The following is a 20,988-nucleotide window of genomic DNA, read 5'->3' as shown; positions in this document are numbered from 1 at the left end:
TGGGCGCTGAAGTCGGTGGCAGACCAGGGAACCCGCCATCGGGCTGCTTGTTTGGTGGCGCGCGACCCTGGCGGGCACGCCATGGAGGGCCTTGCTCGGCTCTGGGGTGCGACTCCGGGGTGCAGCGATGTGTCAAGCGAGGACCAGCACCGCCGTTCTCGGGCACTCTGGTGCTCTGTCGCCGGGCCTCGTGGGAGAAGGGGAAGGCCCGGTGACCGATCTACGGAAGAATACAATGGGCACCGTCCCGTTTCGTTTCGAACGGCTGTATTGGAGACACACTCGCCAAGCCATCCATGTTCTCTCGTCCTCAGCTATAGAAGGCGTAGTATCCATCGGTATTTTCGTCTTCCTCCTCGCTTTCTTCGTCCTGTGGCTGCGGAGAGATGCCCATCAGCGCGGAAAGATCCTGGACCTTAGCCTGTGCCTGTGGCAGGCCTTTGCTTGCGGCTCTCCGGAAGAGCTCAAAGGCAGCCACGAGATCGGGTTTGATCTCAGCATCGCTGCCGTCGGAGGCCACCCCGACTGCCAGGAGACGCCCAAGGTTATATTCGCCCTCGGGGTACCCCGTTTGCGCGAGCTTCTTGTATATCTTGTACGCCTCCGGTACCGACGGCTCCGTTCCGATTCCGCGCTCATACGCCCGGGCGAGATTGAGGACGGTTGGGAGAGACTCGGACTCGGCCGCCTTTTGGTACCAGTTGAAGCTGGCAACGAGGTCTCGGGCGGTACCGCGGCCCTTTTCGTAGCACTCGCCCAGGCAGCATTGCGCTTCGGGATGGTTGAGCTCGGCACTGAGCTTGAAGTTGATAAACTCGCGTTCGGGATCAGGCTCGGTTCCGTATCCGTGCCGGAAGCAGAGTCCAAGATAGTAGAAGGCTCGCGGGTGGTCGTGCCGGGAAACTCGCAGAAACAGGCGGAAGGCATCGTCGTATCGCTTCCCCATGAAGCTCAGGACCGCTTTGGCGTACATCTCGGACGGGCCATCGTCAGGTGATGCAGTCTCGGTCTCAGTCTCGGTCTCGGAGCTGACCATCTGTCTGGACACAACCTCGACAGTGCTGCCGGCTGCCGAAATGACTATGCCAATGTCAGCACGCATGGAACAATGTTGGCGGGGTACCCCGGCCAGTCGCACCGCTGCTTGCCAATCGATGTGCGCTCTAGGAAGGGTACGCAGTGGCAGATACTCACGAGTTGACGCCGTCGTCGCAGCCGAGACGACAGCAGAGGTGGCAGAAACAGAAACGGTGCTGACTTTGAGCCGTATTCGAGTTGGATGGCATAGAGGAGCACAGATTCAGATTCAGATTCAGATCAAGACGGGCAGCAAAGTGTCGCACTTCAAGCAGCGACTCGGCTTGCGTCGATCCAAGCCGCATACAAATCATGTCGAGTCTACTTACATGCAGTGTTGAGAGAATCGATGAACGACTCGCGGGCACCTTTCTGGCGAAGTCTGGAGACAGCAGCGGGCAGCTTTGTACCAATTCCTGCACCGGCCACAGCGCTTGTGCTCTTGGACTCAGAAGCCCGAAAGCTGGGAATAAGCTCAGAGATCGGCCTCATTCGCGTCCGGAGGTTGCTGACCCTGTCGATGATGGACGGCTTGCGTTCGGGAAGCGCATCGGCCGTATCCTCAGCAGCCTCAAGAGTGGGCTCTTCTAGAATGACATCGAGGGTTGTGGGCCCCTGGTTGGTGATGGGAGGCAGGTTGTGAAGCGCGCTGATCCGGGCGATCGCTCGGCTATGGCCCTTTTTGGCTGCCTTTCCGTAGAGGTCGAGGGCTTTTGGATAGTTCTTTTCGACACCCAGTCCGCGCTCGTAGCACAGACCCAGCGACCAGTGGGCTTGTGTCAGGCCTGGGTTCGAGCGGGATATCATGTCAGAGCGCGATTGTGGGTGAGGTGAGAGGGCTCGTCGATACTCTCATACTCTCCTCGAGAAAGGCCCTCGGACATACTCAGGCTCATGGCAACCACACAAACCTTGGTCAGAGGCGCGCTTGTACCAGAAAACAGCCTCCTTGAGATCCCGATGGACACCATATCCCTTCTCAAACAATAGGCCGTAGCTGTACTGGGACTCGGCGTGGCTGGCACAATCGGTAAATTCTGCATCAGCCAGCGCCGTGAGATTGCAGTCTGCTCCAATGGAGGAGGATAGCAGCTTCGCACCGGCGACTTTGATTGCACAAACCAACGCTGGCGAGCGGATATGCAGGACACAAGCTGCTTAGCGGGTCGCCATTCCAACTCACCCAGCCTCGGCGCCCTTGCTATACCACTTGGCTGCTTCCCTGGATCACGAGCAATGGGCATTAGTTTCCGAGCCCAGATGAGATCTTGATCCGCCACCGACACCATTTGCTGCCGGCAATACCGGCGAGATACCTACTTGTAGTCTTCGTTGACACCACGCCCCTTGTGGTAGCAGACACCCAGGCCGTAGTAAGCCGAGGGTTCGCCCAGATCCGCCGCTCTCATGTAGCACTCGGCGGCCTTCTCGAGGTTCTTCTCGCTTCCGATTCCGTTTTCGAGACAGTATGCCAGGAGCAACAGGGCATCGACGTCGCCTTGCTCGCCAGCAAGCCGGTACCACTGACAGTGGGAGACAGAGTGAAACCGGTGCAGTTTCGTCAGCAATCACCGCTCGGCGACCAAGGCAGGCCATGGTGCTTTATGCATTTACCTTGACGGCCTCCTTGACATCCTTTTGTACGCCATGGCCATTCTGGAAGCAGCGGCCAAGGTTGCACTGGCCGGCTGTTGAAGCCATGGGTCGCGTTAGCATCTGCGACGGCCATGCGCTCGCCCCGGTTGGAAGCACGGCATACCTGCATATCCGGCTTCAGCTGACTGTCGATACCAGCGCACGGCTTCTTCATAATCTTGTGGCACTCCGTGTCCGTTCTCAAAGAGCACGCCGAGATTGCACGCCGCGAGGCTATCGCTGTGAGGGGAAGGAGAGTGTCAATTACTCCATACACTCGACTGCAGCCACAGCATGCTTGTGTCAGGTCGCTGGTGCTGACCAAAACTGCTGCAAACGACTTCCGCCCTCGTCGTTCAGATGCACAATCGGGTGACAGAGATGGATAGGGTAAGAGACAAAGAGGCGCAACTGACTCTTGTGACGCAGAGTTGAGATAGTATGAAACGGCCGTCAGATAGTCCTGCTTGACGCCAAACCCATGCTCGTAGCAGATGGCGAGGTTGCATTGGGCAGCTGCAAAGCGACAGATCGGGTCGAAACATAAGCCGACGGTCAAATTATGCTTGGTCACGTCTCGCTTGTCAGCGTCGGCACTTGCCTGGGTTGCCTTGATCGGCACCTGGAGAGCGGTTATCGCGGAAGATCCTGGGTCAGCGTCGATCGCGGTGACACACGGCTCGACAAAACTGTGCACAAGTAGTTGCCATGTCGCTTACTCTTGGTATACCACTCGACGGCCCTTTCAAGATCTACTTGTACGCCAAAGCCGCTTTCGTAACAGAGACCCAAGTTGCCTTGGGCAACCGCGACGCCTTGATGCGCCGACTTGGAAAACCATTTCTGCCGCCATTCGTGCGTTAGGGATGTAGTACGGAGGCGCAAACTCGCAGTTTACCCACCATCCAGAGCTTGAATTAGCGTCATATCTTATCGAGTCTTACCACGGCCAGCTCCGGACTGACTTTCACACCAAGTCCTTTCTTGTAGCAGCGACCGAGTGCATATTGTGCCAGAGGGTGTCCGTTGATCGATGCCTTTCAAAGCGCCGCGACTCGGTTAGTCACGCATTGCCTGCCCACACAGCCAGGTCGTAGGGATCGACTGTGACGACTACGCTGCAATCATACCAAAACATCACCCTGTTCGCATAGCCTCTGCTACCGCCCGCTTGATATACGGCTTTGATATACCTCGTTGTACCACATCGCAGCCTGGGTCCAGTCTTGCTTCACACCAGTCCCCTTGGCATAACACTCTCCAAGGCTGAATTGAGAGTCCGCGTTGTCTGTGTGGCAAGATACGGTGAGTCTGGCAAAGGGTGGGCAGAGGGAGGCATCATGCTAGCCGCAACGGGATTACCTTGGTCGGCCTGGCAGATTGAATCACACAAAAGTAGGTCCCATCATTGTTAGCCGATTCGAAAGACTGCATTAGCGACCAGCGAATACTAATCGGCATGTCTCAGCACTAGCGTCCGCTACCGAAATCAAACATCTGGTTTCTGCAAGCCAGACTGGTAGAAGAAACGAAGCTACAATTCAAAGGCCTCGATGGCGAAGCGGACGAGCCGCTGCATAGTGCATCGGACTGTTGCAGGCTCTGAATGTGGGGCGATAACCTACCGACTTTCTGAAGAGTCCAATTGCCCGCTTGATGTCGACGGAAACACCGATACCGAGCTGCAAAAATCGACCCATATTGTACTGTGCATCCGGATCGCCGTGTTGGGCGGCCTCCTTGAAACATGAAAACGCCATCGGCAGGTTGATCTTGGTACCGATGCCGTTTTCGAAGCAAATGGCGAGGTTGAAGTATGCCACGGGATTGCCTGTCGGTGAGAGGCGATGGGCATTCAGTCCAGAACTACGATGACACAATGAGGCTGCGGCGATACAAGTGTATGGGTCTCACCATGGTCAGCGGCTTTTCGGTAATACCGCACGGCCGTCTTGGCGCTCTCCTCGACGCCCAAACCATGCTCGTAGCAGTAGCCAAGGTGGTTCAGTCCATCGGAAAAATCTGAGTTGGGACACCGAGTTAACGAGGATGCACGGATGATCAAGCTCGATGGTGAGACCCGGCGAAGGGCGCACATACCTTGATCGGCGCTCTTGGTGAACCACTGCAAGATGAAGAGCAGAGCCATGCACACGCATAAGCACCGCTTTCAAGGGTCGATATATCAGCGAATATCAAAGAGTGCCGCAAATGGTCTACCTCGACTGCCTTTTCATTATCGACTGGGACGCCGCTGCCGTTCTGGTAGCAAAGACCAAGTCGGCACTGGGCATCTGGATCGCCTTGCTCTGCAGCCAACCTGGATGGTCGCACAATATCGAAAATCAGCAAGAATGATAAGCGTATGCAGCTGGGCATTGAGGATCGCCACTGATGTCGATTCAGTCATCAGGCGACCTCTTGGAGGATCTCTCGTGGTGCACCACCCTACCGGAGCCAATGGACCGCCTGCTCCATGTCCTTGGCGACGCCGCTTCCGGTTTCATAGCATGATGCCAGCAGAATCTGTGCCTCTGTATGGCCTTGCTGTGCAGCAGCCACAAAATTGGAGACTGCCAGCTCGTCGCTCTGGTCGACTCCGGTACCGGACTGGTGACAGAGTCCCAGACTTGTCTGTGCAAAAGGGCAGTTTTGCTCAGCAGCCTTCTTGTACCAGCGGATGGCCTGAGGCACGGTATCAGAAGCTTCGTTAGAGAGGCAGACATAGAATCAGCCTGTCCGGCGGGAGTCTTGGCAAACGCGACGCAGCCCACCTTTTTCGAGTCCTGAGCTGTTCCATGGCCGTACATATAGCATTCGCCGAGGTAGTTTTGTGACTCGACGACACTGGGCAGTTCGAAATCACATTATTTCAGCAATTGTCAGCTTTCATTGCTCTGTTCATGCGATCATAGCATAGGCCACTCCAACAAGCATGGTCGGCGTGATACACACCCTCCTTCGGCACCTGCGAGCACAAGATGGTGTATGTTAGCTACGACGCTCGATCCGGCCGTCAACTCAACGAAAGCGGCCACATGGTCGCACGATCAGACATTAGCGTTATATCTTAGAAGCGGCGTATGACATATGGCCGACCGAGACTTACTCTGCTTGAACCAGCTGAATGCAACGGTGTAGTCGAGCTCGACGCCATGTCCATAATAGTATAGCAGACCCATGTAGTGATGGGCCTGTGGATATGCGGGGTTGCTCTTGAGGATTGCGTCCAGCCGCTCCTTGGCGCGCTCGTAGCTACCCTGGTGATAATCTTCGATCACCTGGGCCATAAGAACCTCGACTTCTTCTCCGCCATTCGGCTTGCGTCGGGCTTTGACATGAGCCGCAGATTGAGGGATGTCAGTCAATGATGCTGCCAATGCGGAACCCCATACTGCAGATGGCGAGCGTTGACTCGACAGCCGACAGCCGACAGCGAGGGCGGTGTGCGGTGTGCGGTTTGGTCGATGCACAGTACCTTTGCTACCTGCTGCGCTGTCGACACTGCCGAGCGATCCCTGAACCTGGAAGGTCAGACGCCGCTGCAGGCTCTGGATTTCATCGTTGTGGGTGCTGCTCAGGAACGAAAGTCGGTCGCATTCATTGCGGAGACTCTCATACGGGTCGCTTATCCGTCTTCGGGCAAGCTCGACTTGGATCTCCGACTCGGTCTGGTCTTTCAGCACAAGCAGCAGCTTTTCAGGCGAAGCGCTTTCGGCACCACTTTCATTATCCTGGAACAAAGTAGACCATCAGCAGCGACTCACTCATTCATCCCAAATGTAAGACCACCAAATGTATCCCCAGGAAGTTTTCCTTCGTCGAATCGATTCGTTACGGGACCCAGCTCGGATCAGGAAGGTATTCAGATGCAGCGCACTGCTACCTCTTGCGGCGTAATCCTGTGGATGCCACCTGGAGATGACAGGAGGCTGAAGATCTCGGGCCTGGGCGGGTCGTAAAAGCATTCGTATACGCTCTCAATGTCGCCTTGGTGCCACACTGTGAGACTCATGTGCTGAGGTGCCTCCTCGGGGGTCTGCAGGGAACAGAAGCGGGCCATGCGCCAGGATGAGCGAGACGATTGGACGAGAATCCCACAGGCTGGACCGATTGGGGAGTCGATGTTTCGTCGAGCGGATGCCGGGCACGACGAGTGGGTCAGGGCACAGCGACGGCAGATATCTTGCCGATCGGGCAGCACCGGGGAAACAACGGCCTACCCCTTTAGAGACAATCTGTGCTGGTAACCGTGCTTTAAGCACGAATGGCTGATGCTCGATGATAAACAGCTCGCCCAGACGCTGCTGGACCTGACTCTGCGAACGCTCGGTGGTGGCCGGCATGCTGGGGCTGGTGTTGTGGTCAAGACTTTGGAGGCTCGGCGCGGCGGTATGGATTGATGAGGGGGCTTCAGGACAAGCGAGAGGAGCAGGAAATGCGGAGCCGAGACGGCGACGACGATGGCAAGAAATGCAGAACCCGGAGAGGGATTGCGCTGCGTTGCAAGATGGGCTGCAAGATGGGCTGCAAGATGGGCTGCAAGATGGGCTGCAAGATGGGCTGCAAGACGGACTGCGAGATGGGCTGCGAGATGGACTGCATGCCCCGTCGCACCAACCCAACGCCAGCGACGCGCTCGGCAGGCCCGCGCCGAAGGGCCCAGACCACGGCGCCAAGCAGCGCCACCGCCTGGGCGGAGCCGCCATGCTGTGCGACATCCGGTGCGCGTGCTGGCCAGCCAGTGCACAGGGAGTGTGTCGACTCTCGTCGCACGACTGTCGTACATATCTCGATAGTGTCACTCTGCGTCGCACTTGATTCGGACGCGCGCGCACAGAAACACTGCAGCCTGTGCCGCCCACACACACTGCGCGCCTCATCCGTCCTTGCATCTTTGCCACCAAAAACTCTGTCCTCTGGCACTGGCCCTCTCGCTCTCGCTCCAGCAGCCATCGCCAACCCGCTCGCCCACACACCATCCCCGCAGCCCGGATGCTGTCCTTCATCCGCACCTGGGGCGACAAGTCGCCTGGAGTCGAGAGGCGCAAGTTCTACCGCAAGATCAAAAAGCTCGGTGCGGATCCTGTCCGCCTGTGTCCGTCGCAGGGCTCGCTGCCGCTTCGTCTGCTTTCCAGCACCAACCCTCTCTTCGCCCTCTGCCGCTGCCAGGTGAGGGTAGCTATGGCGTCGTCAAGGAGGCCATCGACACCCGCGACGGCACCCGGGTCGCCATCAAGACCATGAGAAAGTCCAACATCAACATGAGCGACCCGAGGGCCATCCAACGAGTCAAGCGCGAAATGACCATCCTTGCCGGGCTCAAGCATGAAAACATCGTCAACGTCCGCGATGCCTTCGAGACCAACACCAAGTACTACATCGTCTTTGATCTGTAGGTGTCAGCACCAGAACTTCCACGGCAGCGGTCCGACTCCTGCTTCACTGCTGCCCTGTCGGCTGCTCCGCTACTGCAGCCGTGTCTGCCTCGGCTCGCCCAACTCGCCACCACCGACGACCTGCATCTCACCCAGCTTCTGCACATCCCTGCATGTATATGTGGTATGAACCGCACCACCAGTGCAACCGGCGGCGAGCTGTTCGACAGAATTGCCGAGAAAGGCCACTTTACCGAACGAGACGCTGCCCGGATCATCTACACCGTTCTGGACGCCCTCAGCTATCTGCACAGCCACAAAATTGTCCACAGAGTATGCTATGTTTGTGCGCTGATCACCATTCTTGCGGGAGGAGACCTCGGAGCACATGCCGTCGGGTGGATTGACGAATACGCGGAAGCAGTCGGACGCTTGAGACGCTGCCGACGTTTGTGGTGGGTGGCGGTGGCGGTCCGACTGATATGCTCTGTTGCCGCAGGATCTGAAACCCGAAAACCTGCTCTTCAAGAGCCCTGCTCCCAACGCCCCTCTGCTCCTGGCCGACTTTGGCGTGTCAAACATTGTCGAGGATGGGTCGATGCTCAAGACGGTCGTGGGCAGCCCCGGCTACGTCGGTATGGTATCCGCCCATATCCAAGCTCCTCCCGCCCGGCCGTGCTGGTGTTGCTCTTTGACTGGCGTTGCAGACCCCGCGCGACTTACGCCGGACATTCAACTCTGTGTTTTACCGACCAGCTCCCGAGGTTATCCGCCGCTCCGGTCACGGCCGACCGGCGGATGTCTGGAGCGTCGGCATCATCGCCTTTATTTTGCTTTCTGGATACCACCCCTTCTACCACGCGAAGGATGCACCGTCGATGAACCAGGCTGTGATCAAGGCCGACTTTTCGTTCGAAGCCCCATACTGGAATGGCATCAGCAGCATGGGTAAGGGCACACTAGGCACTGTTGAGCATTCGTCGTTCGGGCCGCTAGAGTCAAGGGGGCGCTTGAGGCAGCTTACTGAGCCTTCGCAATGGACTCCCCAGCCAAGTCTTTTGTTCGGCGGCTGCTCCAGGTGGACCCCAAGCTCAGACCAACGGCCGAGGAGGCCCTGATTGATCCTTGGCTCGTCTACTACGACTCGATCGCTCGCGACCATGCCCAGAGGGTGCGTGAGCTCCACAGGAAGAATCAGACCGACATGTTTCCGGCTCTCTCGCGCGATCTCCATGTCCAGCCGCGGACAGAGGAGGTCAGTCGGGAGATTGTCGCCGTCACCGAACCCAGCGCCCCGGCTCCGTCGGACGAGCGCAACCTTGACGAGGAGGACGACTCTCCCTCCGTCGAGTCCCTCAGTAGAAAGCTGGACAAGATCGATCTCAGCTACATCGACGAGGCTGCCGGCGCTGTTGCCGAGCAGCTACCAAACTTGGTGGATGTCTGGAACACCGAGAATCCCGAGGCAGCGTCCCCCTTGGCAGGCAACCCGCACAAGCTGTGGAAGCGTGCGCTGACCAAGATCTCGATCGCTCAAGCCTTTGCAAAGGCCAAGGGCTCTTCTGAGCACTCGGATTCTGAAGACGACGAGCCAGCCGAACATGGGCCTGTCACGGCTGCACAACCATAGGCGGCTCTGCCAAGCCCGAGTGGATCTGGCTTTGCCACGTCGGCCCTCTGGCCGGCTGTGCATCTGTATTTGTGAGCACGCCAACGCAATACAGTCTTTCGGGCGGGTGAACTGAGCTGCGGTGCTATCGATCATGAGCCCCGCTGGCTCGCTGGCATCCACCAGCTTCCAATCGCCCGTATCGCGGCTCGCTCCGCCAATCACCGCGCGCCTTCCATATCCGCAATCCAACGCCCCGCTGCCTGTCGAGCTGGTGCTTCGTCCTTGCGCTGCTCGCCATCTTCCTCACTCTGATATAGGAACCCTCACCCTTCGACCCCCCGCTGCAGCGGAATGCATCTTTGAATCCCACAGTCCTTCGTAATGTCGTTTTTGCAAGCCTCGGCGAAACCGGCCTCGGCCATCTCGACCCGTCTCGCCGCCTCTGGCAGCTCGCACCATCTACTTTCCTGCGGCCCGCCCAGAATGCATGTCCTGCAGTTGACCCGAACCCACAATCCCTGGCAGAGGGTCCGCTTCTCTTCATCGGGCACCTCCTCGTCGCCAAAGCCCGGCTCACCTGGATTCTGGCGCGAGCTCCGAAGAATCGCACTCCTGGCTCGACCAGAGGCCCTGCCGCTCACCGGCGCTGTGCTGCTTCTCAGCGTATCCTCGGCTGTGACCATGGTGCGGATTCCTGTTACCCAGATCAAGTCGAGAGCGTTGTGAGCTGTGCTAGCGGAACTACACTAGCGGAGCTGCCCTTGACCATGAGCCTGTCGCTGCCGCTGCCGTTGCGTTTGCCCTGGGCAGCGGACGAGCCAGTGACTGAATCCGTATTGTGGCCCCCAGCAAAACTGACACTGAAACGTCTCTTCCTTCTCAGAGCGTCCCTTTCAGCATGGGCAAGATCATTGATTTGGTCCTCGAGGGTCTCAAGGAAGAGCAGTCGGCCAAATCGACCGACTCTGGCTTACCCGACCCAGCCCAGTCCCAGGCAGTTGCAGCGGCTGAGCCAACCAAGCCTCAGGATGTCAAAGGGCCCTCGAATCCTCTCGGCGCAATACTGGAGCGCCCTGACCCAGAGTCCCAGTCCACAGAGCGAGTCAGCCTGCCTCTGATATTTGGCGGACTCTTGGCCGTTTTTGCTGGTGGGTTTAGCGAGGACTCTAGCCAAATCGGCGAGGGATCGTCAGCTTCCTTGGGACTTTGTTCGCTTCCGATGGTCCACTCCGCAGGCATCGACCAGCAGACAGTATACTGACTTGAGCCTTACATCCCCTTGCTGTTTCTCTCTGCGCAACCGGATACTAGTGGGTGCCGCCGCCAACACGGGCAGAGTCATTTTGATGAGGCTGACGGGCGAAAAGTACGTCTCGCTCCAGCACCGCTCAGTCTACCAGCGATTCAACGGTCCAACCGGCTGGCCGAGATCGCTCGTTTCTCGCTCTTACCCACTCTCACTCTCATTCTCTCGTGCCCTTGTGCCCCGCCATGTTGTCCACAGGATTGTCTTTTCGCTGCGACGGCGTCTGTTCCAGAACATCATGAAGCAGGACATTGCATTCTTTGACCGCAACCAAGGCGGCGAGCTGGTGTCGAGACTGTCGTCGGACAGCTTGATTGTCGGCCGCACCGTCACAAACAACCTGAGCGATGGACTGAGGAGCCTGGCCATGAGCACTATGGGCGTTGGTATGATGGCATACATCAACCTTAAGCTCACGGTATGCTTCAAGTCTGCATTACTGTCTCTGTTTTGTCCCCATCACGGATCTGCGGCGCAACTCACAATACTTACTGTGTTGCTAGATGATCATGATGATGATTGTTCCGCCCGTGGCGCTTTCAGCTGTCTGGTATGGACGAATCGTCCGAGACCTGTCCAAGAAGACACAGGACGCTGTCAGCGAGGCGACCAAGGTCTCGACCGAGCGTTTTGGCAACGTTCGCACCGTAAGGGCCTTTGCACAAGAGCACCGCGAGATCGATCTCTATACCGACAAAGCCCGAGCCATCTACAATCTTGCCCGGCGCGAGGCAACGGCCTCGGGCTTTTTCTTTGGCGGCGTAAGTAGGAAATCCACAGAACCGTGGATGCGATAGCTTCGTTTACTTGCGCGGATCCATTCGCTCTAGGGGCTTGATACGAGTCGTCTGTAGCGCCAAAGAGTGATTACACTTTGCCAGCAACTCGGAGATAGTATGCCTCGACTGACGAGCCGATGCCTTCTTTCGGATGCTCCATCTCCAGACGGGCTTTGCCGGAAATGCGGTCATGTTGGCCCTGTTATACTATGGTGGAAGCATGGTGACTTCCGGCGCCATCACCGTCGGAGAACTGACGTCGTTCTTCCTGTATACGGTACGCAACCGCGCGCTGTCTTTGACGCTGTCTTTGACGCTGTTGTGCACGCGTGCCACTCGATCTGCGATTCTCGTATGCGGGGCGTCATGTCCAATGTGCCCCTCGGCCCACCATAGCCGCAATGTGCTGCGCTATTCGTATATGCGCCCTCGCTCATGCAACCAGTCGCTGCTCTCTACCAGGCTTATGTCGGTGGCTCCATGATCGGTATTTCAGGAGTCTATAGTGATCTCATGAAAGGCGTGGGCGCCAGCTCGCGACTATTTAATCTGCTTGACACCAAAGCAGAGATCGAGTCCCTCCCGAGTAAAGGCCTGCAGCTCGACCCCGATCGAGTCAAGGGGCACATCCAGCTCAGAAACATTGCCTTTACCTACCCGACTCGAAGCGACGTGCAGATCTTCAAGGATCTGTCGTTTGAGGTCGAGGCCGGGACAAGCGTGGCCATCGTTGGTAGGCCGAGCTGCAGCAAAAGCAGTGCAAACTGGAAAGCCTCAGCGACTCGCACAGTTTGCGCTTCTGCAAGTCCCCAGCTGTGCTGCAGCCCAGTAGACTTAGCCGTGGGATGACTGAATTCTAAAGCGTCTGGCTTTGTTGCTGCTGCTGTATTTTCCACTGCCACAGGTCACTCCGGCTCTGGAAAAAGCACCGTCGCTCAGTTGATACTGCGCTTCTACGACCCATCGACGGGCTCGGTTACAATCGACGGCAAGGATGTAAAGGATTTGGACGTCGCCTGGCTGCGCGACAACCTCATTGGATTTGTTTCGCAAGAGGTATGTTACCTCTGCCATCGAAGCCTTTGCTCAAGCGCGGCATTGTGAGCTGCTGATAAAGCACAAGCGACCCAAAGCTGGCTTGATCCAGAAGCCCACTTGAAGGGGGCCGACACATATGGGCAAACTCATGTTCCAGTGCACACACTGACCACGGCCACACGGCCGCATGCAACCAGCCCGTTCTCTTTGCAGCTACGATCCGCGATAACATTGCCTACGGACGGCCCTCGGCCTCGCTGGAGGATATCCAAAGTGCTGCTGAACAGGCCAACGCTCGGGAGTTTATCGAGTCCTTCCCCGATGGCTTTGACACCTTTGTGGGCGAGAAGGGCTATGCTCTCTCCGGCGGACAAAAGCAGCGTATGTATTTGTGTCTAGATCTGAGCTTGCATTTGTGGTTGTTGCGAGATGGCGGCGAAGTCGGCGCGAATGTGGAATGTGATGTGCAAAAGATACATCGATCGAGCAAACAGTTGCTCACGATCAGGAATCGATACAGGCATTGCCATTGCCCGAGCCTTGCTCAAGAACCCCAAGATCTTGGTTCTGGACGAAGCCACTTCGGCACTCGACGGTAAGCATGCGGTCCGTCGGCAGATCCGGTGCGCGCGAAACTGTCCGCTTGCTGGCTGTTCTCTGACTGGCTGTTCTCTGGATGGCTGTTCTCTGGCTGGCTGTCCGCTTGCTGACTCGGCCCTCTTGGCTGGTTTGACAACCGATCGCACGCGCATTCTCTCTCCCTCTCTCCAATTAAAGCCACGAGTGAATACCTGGTCTCGGATGCTCTGGACCGCCTGGTCGAGGGACGGACAGTGATCACCATTGCCCACCGTCTGTCCACCATCATGAAGGCCGACAAGATCATCATGCTTGAGAGTGGACAGGTTGCCGAGCAGGGATCCTTTGCCGAGCTCATGAACATCCCCAACGGCAAGTTCAGGGAGCTCGTCCAACGACAGCTCGGCGACGCCGTCGAGGACGACGACTAACAGACAAGTGCTCAGCGATCAACAGCCCAGAAGCCATCAAAGCCGGCCCTGTATCCGAAAGGGCTGCTTGATCAGTGGCAGAGGACCTGCAGGCCCGAAACTGCATGTCCGTCCAGCCTACATCTATTCCTCATGCCCCGCTCCGCTCCGCTGGTGGCACTCCTCACTCCTGCTCCATAGTCGGCTCTTTCTCTTCCTGCAGTCATCTCCCGTATATGTCTCCGCCCTCCCCTCTACTCCTCTCTCTCTCGCCGCACTTTGCTCTATCGGTTGTGTTCCCGGCCTCATAGTGCCTCCGTCCGTTCGTTACCGCTTGTCTCTCTGTCTCGAGCACAATACAGAACTAGATATAATCGCACGTGGCTATTGCATCGGGGAACGAAATGAGACCCATCCGAAGACAAGCGTCCCAGCGATAGCTGACAGCAGCAGCAACGATGCCAATTGGGAACTGGTGGTTTCTCGCCGTGTTTCCGGACTGAGTGTATTGATTGCTCTCTAAAGCTTCAGAGCGGCTCCACACACTCCCCTCTTTCCTTTTGGCGGGGAAGGAGGAGGGGGAGGGTTTTGAGTGATGATGTCGATGGTTTCGCTTGGAATGATACAAATGCAAACAAAAGCCGGCAGGCCACGCAGTGCGAGTGTGCCGGCTGTACAACTGACAAACAGGTTGAGATGATGGGCAAGTGAGGCGGATGCTGCAAAGAGTGCCGTGGTGAATGCGGTGGCGGTGATGGGAAACTTGGTGATGACATGTGGCATGATAACAATGATTGCGAGACCAGGAGTGAGGTCTGAAAAACAGGCAGGGAGGAATGAGGTTCTGTTGGAGGACAAGCAAAGCTCGGCATAGGAAGCAGATGTAGTCCTGTCCTTGCCGGGAATGCTGAGCGGGGCTAACGGCTGTCAGGCTCCGCAGCCGAAACAGTGGCAAATCCCTTCAAACACGCTCGGCGCGACGGACATGATCGCGGATGCTGGACTTCATGTGCTTGGCGTGATCGCGGGTGCGGTTGATCCAGTATTGTGTAGCAATACCGATGATAGCCAGGACGATCATGAAGGCCAGCATGGCAAAGATTCTGGAGTTGGTACTGCAGGGCGCGGACGGAGGGCATCAGTAGAGCAGAATGGGACACCAGCATGGCTTGCTGGTGGGTAGGCAATGTGGCCAAAGGTTTGGGCAGCCCACCAGGGTCCAATTGCGAGGCTCGACTGCAGGATCACTCACATGAAGACACTCAGGCTATGATAGTCGCCGAGGAAAGCCTGGGCAGCCGATGTGAAGCCGGTCTGGGCAAAGATGTCGATGCCGTAGAAGACAGAGTAGGCTCCGGTAATCGAGGTAGAGATGATGAGGATGTGCTTCTCCAGGACGAAGATAAGCACGATGCCGAGAATGACCTGCAGAGAGACCGCACCAGCTTGGATCAGTAGGTGTGCCAGCAATGTCTGATCCAGAGACAGCCATCGAGGTGGGAGGATATCGGCAACAGCGCTCTCACCATGATAACAATGAAGAGGATGCGGCCCCAGGTCGACTGGATCAAGCCGCCGCTCTGCCAGGAGAGGATGATGCCAGCCAGGAACAGACCGCCGAGGGCGCCGACGCAAGCCAGGCCGAGGTGGAAGAGGAAGCCCGAAAGAATGGCACCGATGATGCCGAAAATCAGGCAGGTGACCCAGTAGATGGTGTCGTGGTTAGCCCAGCCATTGGCGGGCTCAATCAGGATGAGCGCGATGTAGGCGATGGTGGCTGCAGAACAGAAATGGTGGTTAGGATGCATACTCATGGCGAAGCTCGGGCACAAGTAACACGCCGACCGGTGTTGCGGGCGAGCACTCACCAAACACATAGAAACCGGCAAAGAAGAAGATGATGCGGAAGAGGCGGTAGCCAAAGAAGCAGAAGAGCAGGCCAACGATGATGGCCAGGATGCCAAAGATGATAGTGCCGATAGTCAGGGTGACGCTGACGGCACCGGCGCTGATGGTGCTGCGGACAGCGAGGGCAATGGGAGAGGCCTCAGCGCCCCCGAGCAGGAAGGCGAAGAGGCAGACAAAGAGGGTCTGCAGAGGCGACATGGAGAGATTTGGCAGGCGGTGCTGGCGGCAAATAGAGGCAGAGGCGAAAGGCAGAGGCAGAGGCGGCTGGACGGGGGGTGCTGGGAAGTCAAGTCTCCGGCCCGTTTATATCCACCGGTCCTGCGAATCAGCACCAAGCAGGAGGCACGTTGCCGGCCAGAGCGCCATATCGGTGCACGGCGGGTGGCTGAGGTGATGCAGGCCGCTCGACGTCGCAGCGCACATGGCCTGCATGGCGTCCCTCGGTACCCAAATCGCAAATCCCATGGAATGCTCGTCCCATCTGCCCCCCTGAGCGACATGGACGCTGAGCGAGCATCTCACGACGAACATGTGGCCGGAGCTACCGTCGACTGGATAGATCCGCCTGTATTGGCGCGGTGCGGTCCTGGCTCAGGCTCAGGTTCAGGTTCAGGCTCAGGCTCAGGCTCTCGATCGTTGGCTGCTCGTAGTTGGCGGTGAGCATCGATACATCTGGATGCGCACCCAGCGCATCCTGCACGTCCATATGTACCCATATGCGGCCGGCATCTCAGTGCTTCGAAGAGGACTTGGTAAGCTCGTCGTTAAAGACTCGCTCGAACAGTTCTGAGCCAGAGAGAGAGAGGCTGATATGAGCTGCCGGGCCCGGCACGCAACGCACGGCCGCGTATCATGCGAATGTCAGTGCCCTCACCTTGCTTGCCCGAGCGCAGCTCTGGCTGACCGTGCTTCTTGGCCAGTTGCTCCAGCTCCTCAAAAGACGACTGGCCAGCGGTGACTGCTTGGCCTTCCCTGTGCTCCGTCCACGACTTGTAGCGGTGGTCGATCATCCCACGCAGGCGGCCGCTTTCGACGATCTGGGCAGCGTTGAGGAGGCCGCGCGCGAAGGTATCCATCGAGCCAATGTGCGCAATGAACATGTCTTTGGGGAGCATGTGGGATCACGAATTGCAGATAGGGCCCGTTGTTCGAGGACACCATGACGGTTAGCGTGCGTAAAATGTCGGCAAATCCGATCACGAAACCACTGAGGAGCCGCTTGTCGACCCGACTTTTGGCCAGTAGTCACTCTATCGCGCAACCCGCCAGCCGCACTTGCACTCACCTTCAATATCCGTCGATTCTCGGCGCACCTTGCAGTCAAAGTTGAGGCCGCCTGTCTTGAAGCCGCCCATTTCGATGACGGCCTTCAAGACCAGCGTGGCCTTGCGCTCGTCGGTGAGAAACTGGTCCGTGTCCCAGCCGAGAAGCTCGTCGCCTGTGTTGCAGTCAATAGAACCAACTGTCGTTGCAAGTGGCATTGGATAAGCGCATGTCAGCAGCCATCAAACAACATCTCGATCGCATATCCGTCTGCGAACCGATACTCACGCATGTTGTAAGCAGCCGCAAGAACAATGTCGTGGTCATATTGATGGCCAGCAAGGGTAGTGTGGTTGGGCTGCCACCGCATGGAAGACATTGTTGCCAATTAGTATATGAATAGCGCATGTGATATCGGGCATGGCGAAGCAAGAGCGGGGTTTCGAGGGCCGAGGAGCTTTACCTCAATATTAAGCTTGAAGTGCTCGATGAGACCATAGTGATAAAGGAACCCAATGACTGTCTGGGCATCGTAGTCATACTGGATGAATGGACGAGTGAATGGATAGATGAATGGACGAGTGAATGGACTGATGGATGTGCCCACGATTTGGCCAGGTCGCCAACAGGCAAGCGGTCGGTATTGCCGATGGGCAAGCCGGATGCATATACCTGGTGCTTAGTTGGCTCTCGAGGCTTTGGCTGGTTGGGTTCGCCATCGGATGGCAAAAAGCAAATCATAGGCAATGGCAACGTCAGAGGAAGATTCGACCGAGCTCGGTACCAGTCCCTTTGGATCGTGCCTTTGGATCGTACTATTGTCCGGCCCTACCTCAATGTAGAACTGGAACTTGGCCCCGATCTTCTGCTTGTGTGCGACAGCCATGTGGAAAAACGAGGCCATTTGGTCCTGGGTAGATGCAGGATCAGTATCAGCGCCCGGAACGGTGACTGCTCAGCCTGTTGAGGCATCCGCTCCGGTTGCCTCAACTTACCAGTTCCTTCTTGACATTGGTGTTGAGCAAGGACTGATAGCCTTCGCGCCCGCCCCAGAAGACGTATCCCTCACCACCAAGCTTATGCGTGACCTGCGGTGGCAAGCAGAAGTTATAAAACCATGGTGCTTGCGGCCAGGACAGAGGGCTGATGTATCGCACGTACCTCCATGGCTTTCTTCACCTGCAGGAGATGTTGCGGAAGACAAACCCGATCAGTCTCGGCAAGGCAACATCCGACGGCTCCGGCACCGCCCACGCGACCAACCTGAGCAGCAGCATGGGCATATACAACGACGTCTGGATTGGTTGCGGCGCCGTTCATGAACTTGGGGCTGCTGAAGAGATTTGCAGTGCCCCAGAGGAGCTGGATTGGAGTGGGCGCGTGAGATGGCAAACATTGGCAAGCATTGGACGATAAGCAGCCGGGGTGGGGCACACGGACCTTGATTCCGGTCTCGCTCTGCTTCTGCAAGAGGTAGTCGGCAACGACGTCGAGGAGCGCATTCGTTTGCTCGATAGTGTCGAGCTCGGGGGCAACGTCTCGGTCGTGGAAAGTGTAGTAATCGACGCCGAGCTTGCTGCCGGAGGCGAAAGCGGGAGCGGTGGCGGAATCAACCTTGAATAAGATAACCACACCAGGATCGCCGGTGCATCCGTCTGCGCCAGCACCGCCAATGAACCAAGAGGGCGATCCCGTGGGGCAGCAGAATAGCTCGGGAGAGCCTTTCGAAGTAGCGGTGGCTGGAGTGGCGGCGATCGCATCCGGTGTTGCGGCGAAAGGGCACGAGGAAAGCAAATTATCCAGATGCAGTCCCCGCTGACCTGAAGAACTCGAAAGCAGCATCGACCCTGCGCTTGCACGAAGCGGCGAGCTCGGCAAAGGAGGCCCCAGCCAGATCGACAGTGTCCCAGGGCCGGGCGAGTGTGGCAGCACCAAAGGGATCGGCGCCGATACCACGGAAGGTGTGCCAGAAGCACACAGAGAAACGCAGCCAGTCTCTCATCTGGACAGGAGGAGATCATCAGTTGTTATCCAGTGCTGGGATAGACTCGCAGTCGGGACCTATCCCGTATGAGCATCCAGCCGGCAAGCCAAACAGCGATGGACCGTTCACCTTTCGACCATGGACAATGGCATCCTTGTTGTACCATTGGAAACTGAGCGGGTCGCTGGACGATGGGCCGCTGTAGGGGATGGGCCCTTGAATCTTGGAAAAGTAGCTCTGGCTGGACATGGTTTGTTCTGGGGGCTGAGTGAGCAGCTGAGATGAGAGCGAAAGGAGCTGCAAGATGGCAGAGGAGAAGAATGGCGGGGATGGGGAAAGCGCGCGGCGGACATGATGCCGGCGGACCTCCGCCCAACAACCCTGCATCGTCCCTGCACGGGATGCCATGCTTCGTGGAGCATCATATCGGTGCGCCGGTTGATTGTCACCCGTAGATATCGACTGGATGTATTCAAGAGCATGCTGCCCAAATCCACAACAAAACTTTGGCTGCCAGCCAAACGGAGAAATGTTACAGGCAATCCAATAAAAAACGGGACACCCAGGTTTTGACCATTCATCGAATATTTTGTTACCCAATGTTATCGCGCGCTGGCCATGACCATTCGCCACACATCCGACTTTCGCACCGCCGCATTGCGATGCTACGCCCTCATCCATAGCCTGCGTAAGGTCGCCTCCATATTCAGTGTATCCAAGAGCACCATCCATCGATGGCACCGAGGATGCAAGCTGGATGACCCATCCCGGGTCCCAGCTCGCAGATCCACTTTCTTCGAGCAGGCATGTCCAGTCATTCGCACCCTGATTGAACAGGACCCGTTCCAGACTGGTCCTGTGTTGCGATGCAAGCTCGAGTCCATCCTCCAGAGGAAAGTATCACTCTCACTCTGCCACACTGCCATCCACCGAGCAGGTCTCTCACACAAGAGGGCAACACACCTCTACAAGTCCAAGCGACTGGATGAGCGAGTGGCACAGTTCAGGGACGAGACCCGTTCCATCGACCCACGACGACTCGTTTTTGTCGACGAGACGGGGATCAGGAAATCCATTTTTCCTCTTTACGGATACTCACCGAGGGGTGCTTCTCAGACGACTCTGTGATTGGGATGGACAATGTCAGCATGCACAAGACAATGGCTGTCCTGGACTGCATCGAGCGCCGAGGATGGTCAGTGATCTTCACCCCACCTGCTTCACCCGACTTCAATCCCATCGAGAACTTCTTTGGGGTTGAGTCCCCACCGATTTGGGGTCGAGCCACCCCGATCACACCGCCATTTTCACGCTCACATCCCTGTCTTGAACCTCTCGGCGATTTTTGAACAGGGTCACTTCCCCAACCAGCCCGCAAAGACGGGTTCCTGCTCTCGGGTATAAATGCCACACCTTCGTCCTGCTGCTTTCTTCCCTCATCTCGCCTTGATCTGATCATCGCGCCATTGTACGATAAAAAAGTCTCTGCTCTGACCAGTACCACTGGCAGACATCCAGCATCCTCTGCCTCCATGCCTCCGAAGCGCAAGGGTACCGGTGATGGCCAGCCTCGGCCACCCAGGCCCAAGAAAGCCAAGTCACAGTCGGAGCCTGTCTCTGGTTCGTATTCTGATCCCACGCATGCTTGTTTCTCTGTTGCTCCGTCGCTCACCACCACTGCTTCTGCAGATCCAATGGATGTCGATCCCACCGAGCCTGGTCCATCTACTTCCTCGAGTACCGGCAAGCGATGTCGCCAGTGCGATGGCACCGATCACGAACGTTGCAACACCAGCAAATGTCCCAAATATCACCCCCTCAAGAGTTCTGTCGTCCCACTCGTGGATGGAAGGTCATCCGCCCCTCAGTTCAGCTGCTTTAAGCAGACGATGGATGGCTGTTGTCTCAATCCCGCTCTCCGCGACAAGATCCAGGCCACCGTCGAGGCCATGACCCAGATCCAGTTCGAGGCATCCAGGCTGCTCAACCTGCACATCCTCCGGTGCATCGAGCAGGATC

At 57.2% G+C, this 20,988-nt stretch overlaps 5 protein-coding genes across 5 annotated transcripts; 2 read left to right on the top strand and 3 right to left on the bottom strand.

Moving 5' to 3' along the window:
- Positions 1–231: 231 nt before the first annotated feature.
- BJ171DRAFT_510274 (uncharacterized protein) lies at positions 232–7,263 on the bottom strand. Its single transcript, XM_053111472.1, has 25 exons — positions 6,936–7,263; positions 6,599–6,751; positions 6,191–6,446; positions 5,822–6,043; positions 5,668–5,680; positions 5,487–5,559; positions 5,165–5,397; positions 4,933–5,032; positions 4,813–4,837; positions 4,627–4,734; positions 4,338–4,543; positions 4,075–4,084; positions 3,906–4,000; positions 3,657–3,749; positions 3,432–3,555; positions 3,314–3,334; positions 3,129–3,228; positions 2,837–2,952; positions 2,692–2,765; positions 2,398–2,600; positions 2,261–2,299; positions 1,989–2,095; positions 1,407–1,862; positions 1,195–1,257; positions 232–1,080 (listed from the first exon to the last, which is right to left on the bottom strand). Exons 1-25 carry the CDS (start codon positions 7,056–7,058, stop codon positions 311–313), a joined length of 3,783 nt encoding a protein of 1,260 aa, XP_052965367.1. The 5' UTR covers positions 7,059–7,263; the 3' UTR covers positions 232–310.
- A 400-nt stretch (positions 7,264–7,663) lies between these two features.
- Positions 7,664–9,944, top strand: BJ171DRAFT_510272 (kinase-like domain-containing protein). The gene is made up of 6 exons (XM_053111471.1): positions 7,664–7,789; positions 7,885–8,107; positions 8,294–8,423; positions 8,590–8,725; positions 8,847–9,038; positions 9,140–9,944. Exons 1-6 carry the CDS (start codon positions 7,708–7,710, stop codon positions 9,718–9,720), a joined length of 1,344 nt encoding a protein of 447 aa, XP_052965366.1. The 5' UTR covers positions 7,664–7,707; the 3' UTR covers positions 9,721–9,944.
- Positions 9,945–9,994: 50 nt separating this feature from the next.
- BJ171DRAFT_510269 (P-loop containing nucleoside triphosphate hydrolase protein) lies at positions 9,995–14,196 on the top strand. The gene is made up of 11 exons (XM_053111470.1): positions 9,995–10,386; positions 10,586–10,850; positions 11,014–11,068; positions 11,207–11,426; positions 11,512–11,769; positions 11,954–12,064; positions 12,250–12,520; positions 12,692–12,843; positions 13,023–13,206; positions 13,346–13,420; positions 13,603–14,196. Exons 1-11 carry the CDS (start codon positions 10,084–10,086, stop codon positions 13,833–13,835), a joined length of 2,127 nt encoding a protein of 708 aa, XP_052965365.1. The 5' UTR covers positions 9,995–10,083; the 3' UTR covers positions 13,836–14,196.
- A 294-nt stretch (positions 14,197–14,490) lies between these two features.
- On the bottom strand, positions 14,491–15,920 carry BJ171DRAFT_624279 (uncharacterized protein; the record flags this gene model as incomplete). The annotated part of the gene is made up of 4 exons (XM_053115476.1): positions 14,491–14,929; positions 15,067–15,239; positions 15,341–15,591; positions 15,683–15,920. The coding sequence occupies 4 exons, from the start codon at positions 15,918–15,920 to the stop codon at positions 14,776–14,778; spliced, it is 816 nt and encodes a 271-aa protein (XP_052965364.1). The 3' UTR covers positions 14,491–14,775.
- Positions 15,921–16,271: 351 nt separating this feature from the next.
- On the bottom strand, positions 16,272–19,525 carry BJ171DRAFT_510265 (xylose isomerase-like protein). The gene is made up of 13 exons (XM_053111469.1): positions 19,099–19,525; positions 18,806–18,987; positions 18,426–18,561; positions 18,249–18,347; positions 18,147–18,164; positions 17,981–18,073; positions 17,818–17,895; positions 17,658–17,687; positions 17,449–17,526; positions 17,274–17,343; positions 17,008–17,184; positions 16,597–16,824; positions 16,272–16,508 (listed from the first exon to the last, which is right to left on the bottom strand). Exons 1-13 carry the CDS (start codon positions 19,375–19,377, stop codon positions 16,453–16,455), a joined length of 1,524 nt encoding a protein of 507 aa, XP_052965363.1. The 5' UTR covers positions 19,378–19,525; the 3' UTR covers positions 16,272–16,452.
- Positions 19,526–20,988: the final 1,463 nt, after the last annotated feature.

The sequence above is a fragment of the Polychytrium aggregatum genome, assembly GCF_025602895.1.
Source record: "Polychytrium aggregatum strain JEL109 chromosome Unknown BJ171scaffold_25, whole genome shotgun sequence".
Taxonomy (NCBI): domain Eukaryota; kingdom Fungi; phylum Chytridiomycota; class Chytridiomycetes; order Polychytriales; genus Polychytrium; species Polychytrium aggregatum.
This window is presented reverse-complemented; position numbering and strand designations above follow the sequence as displayed.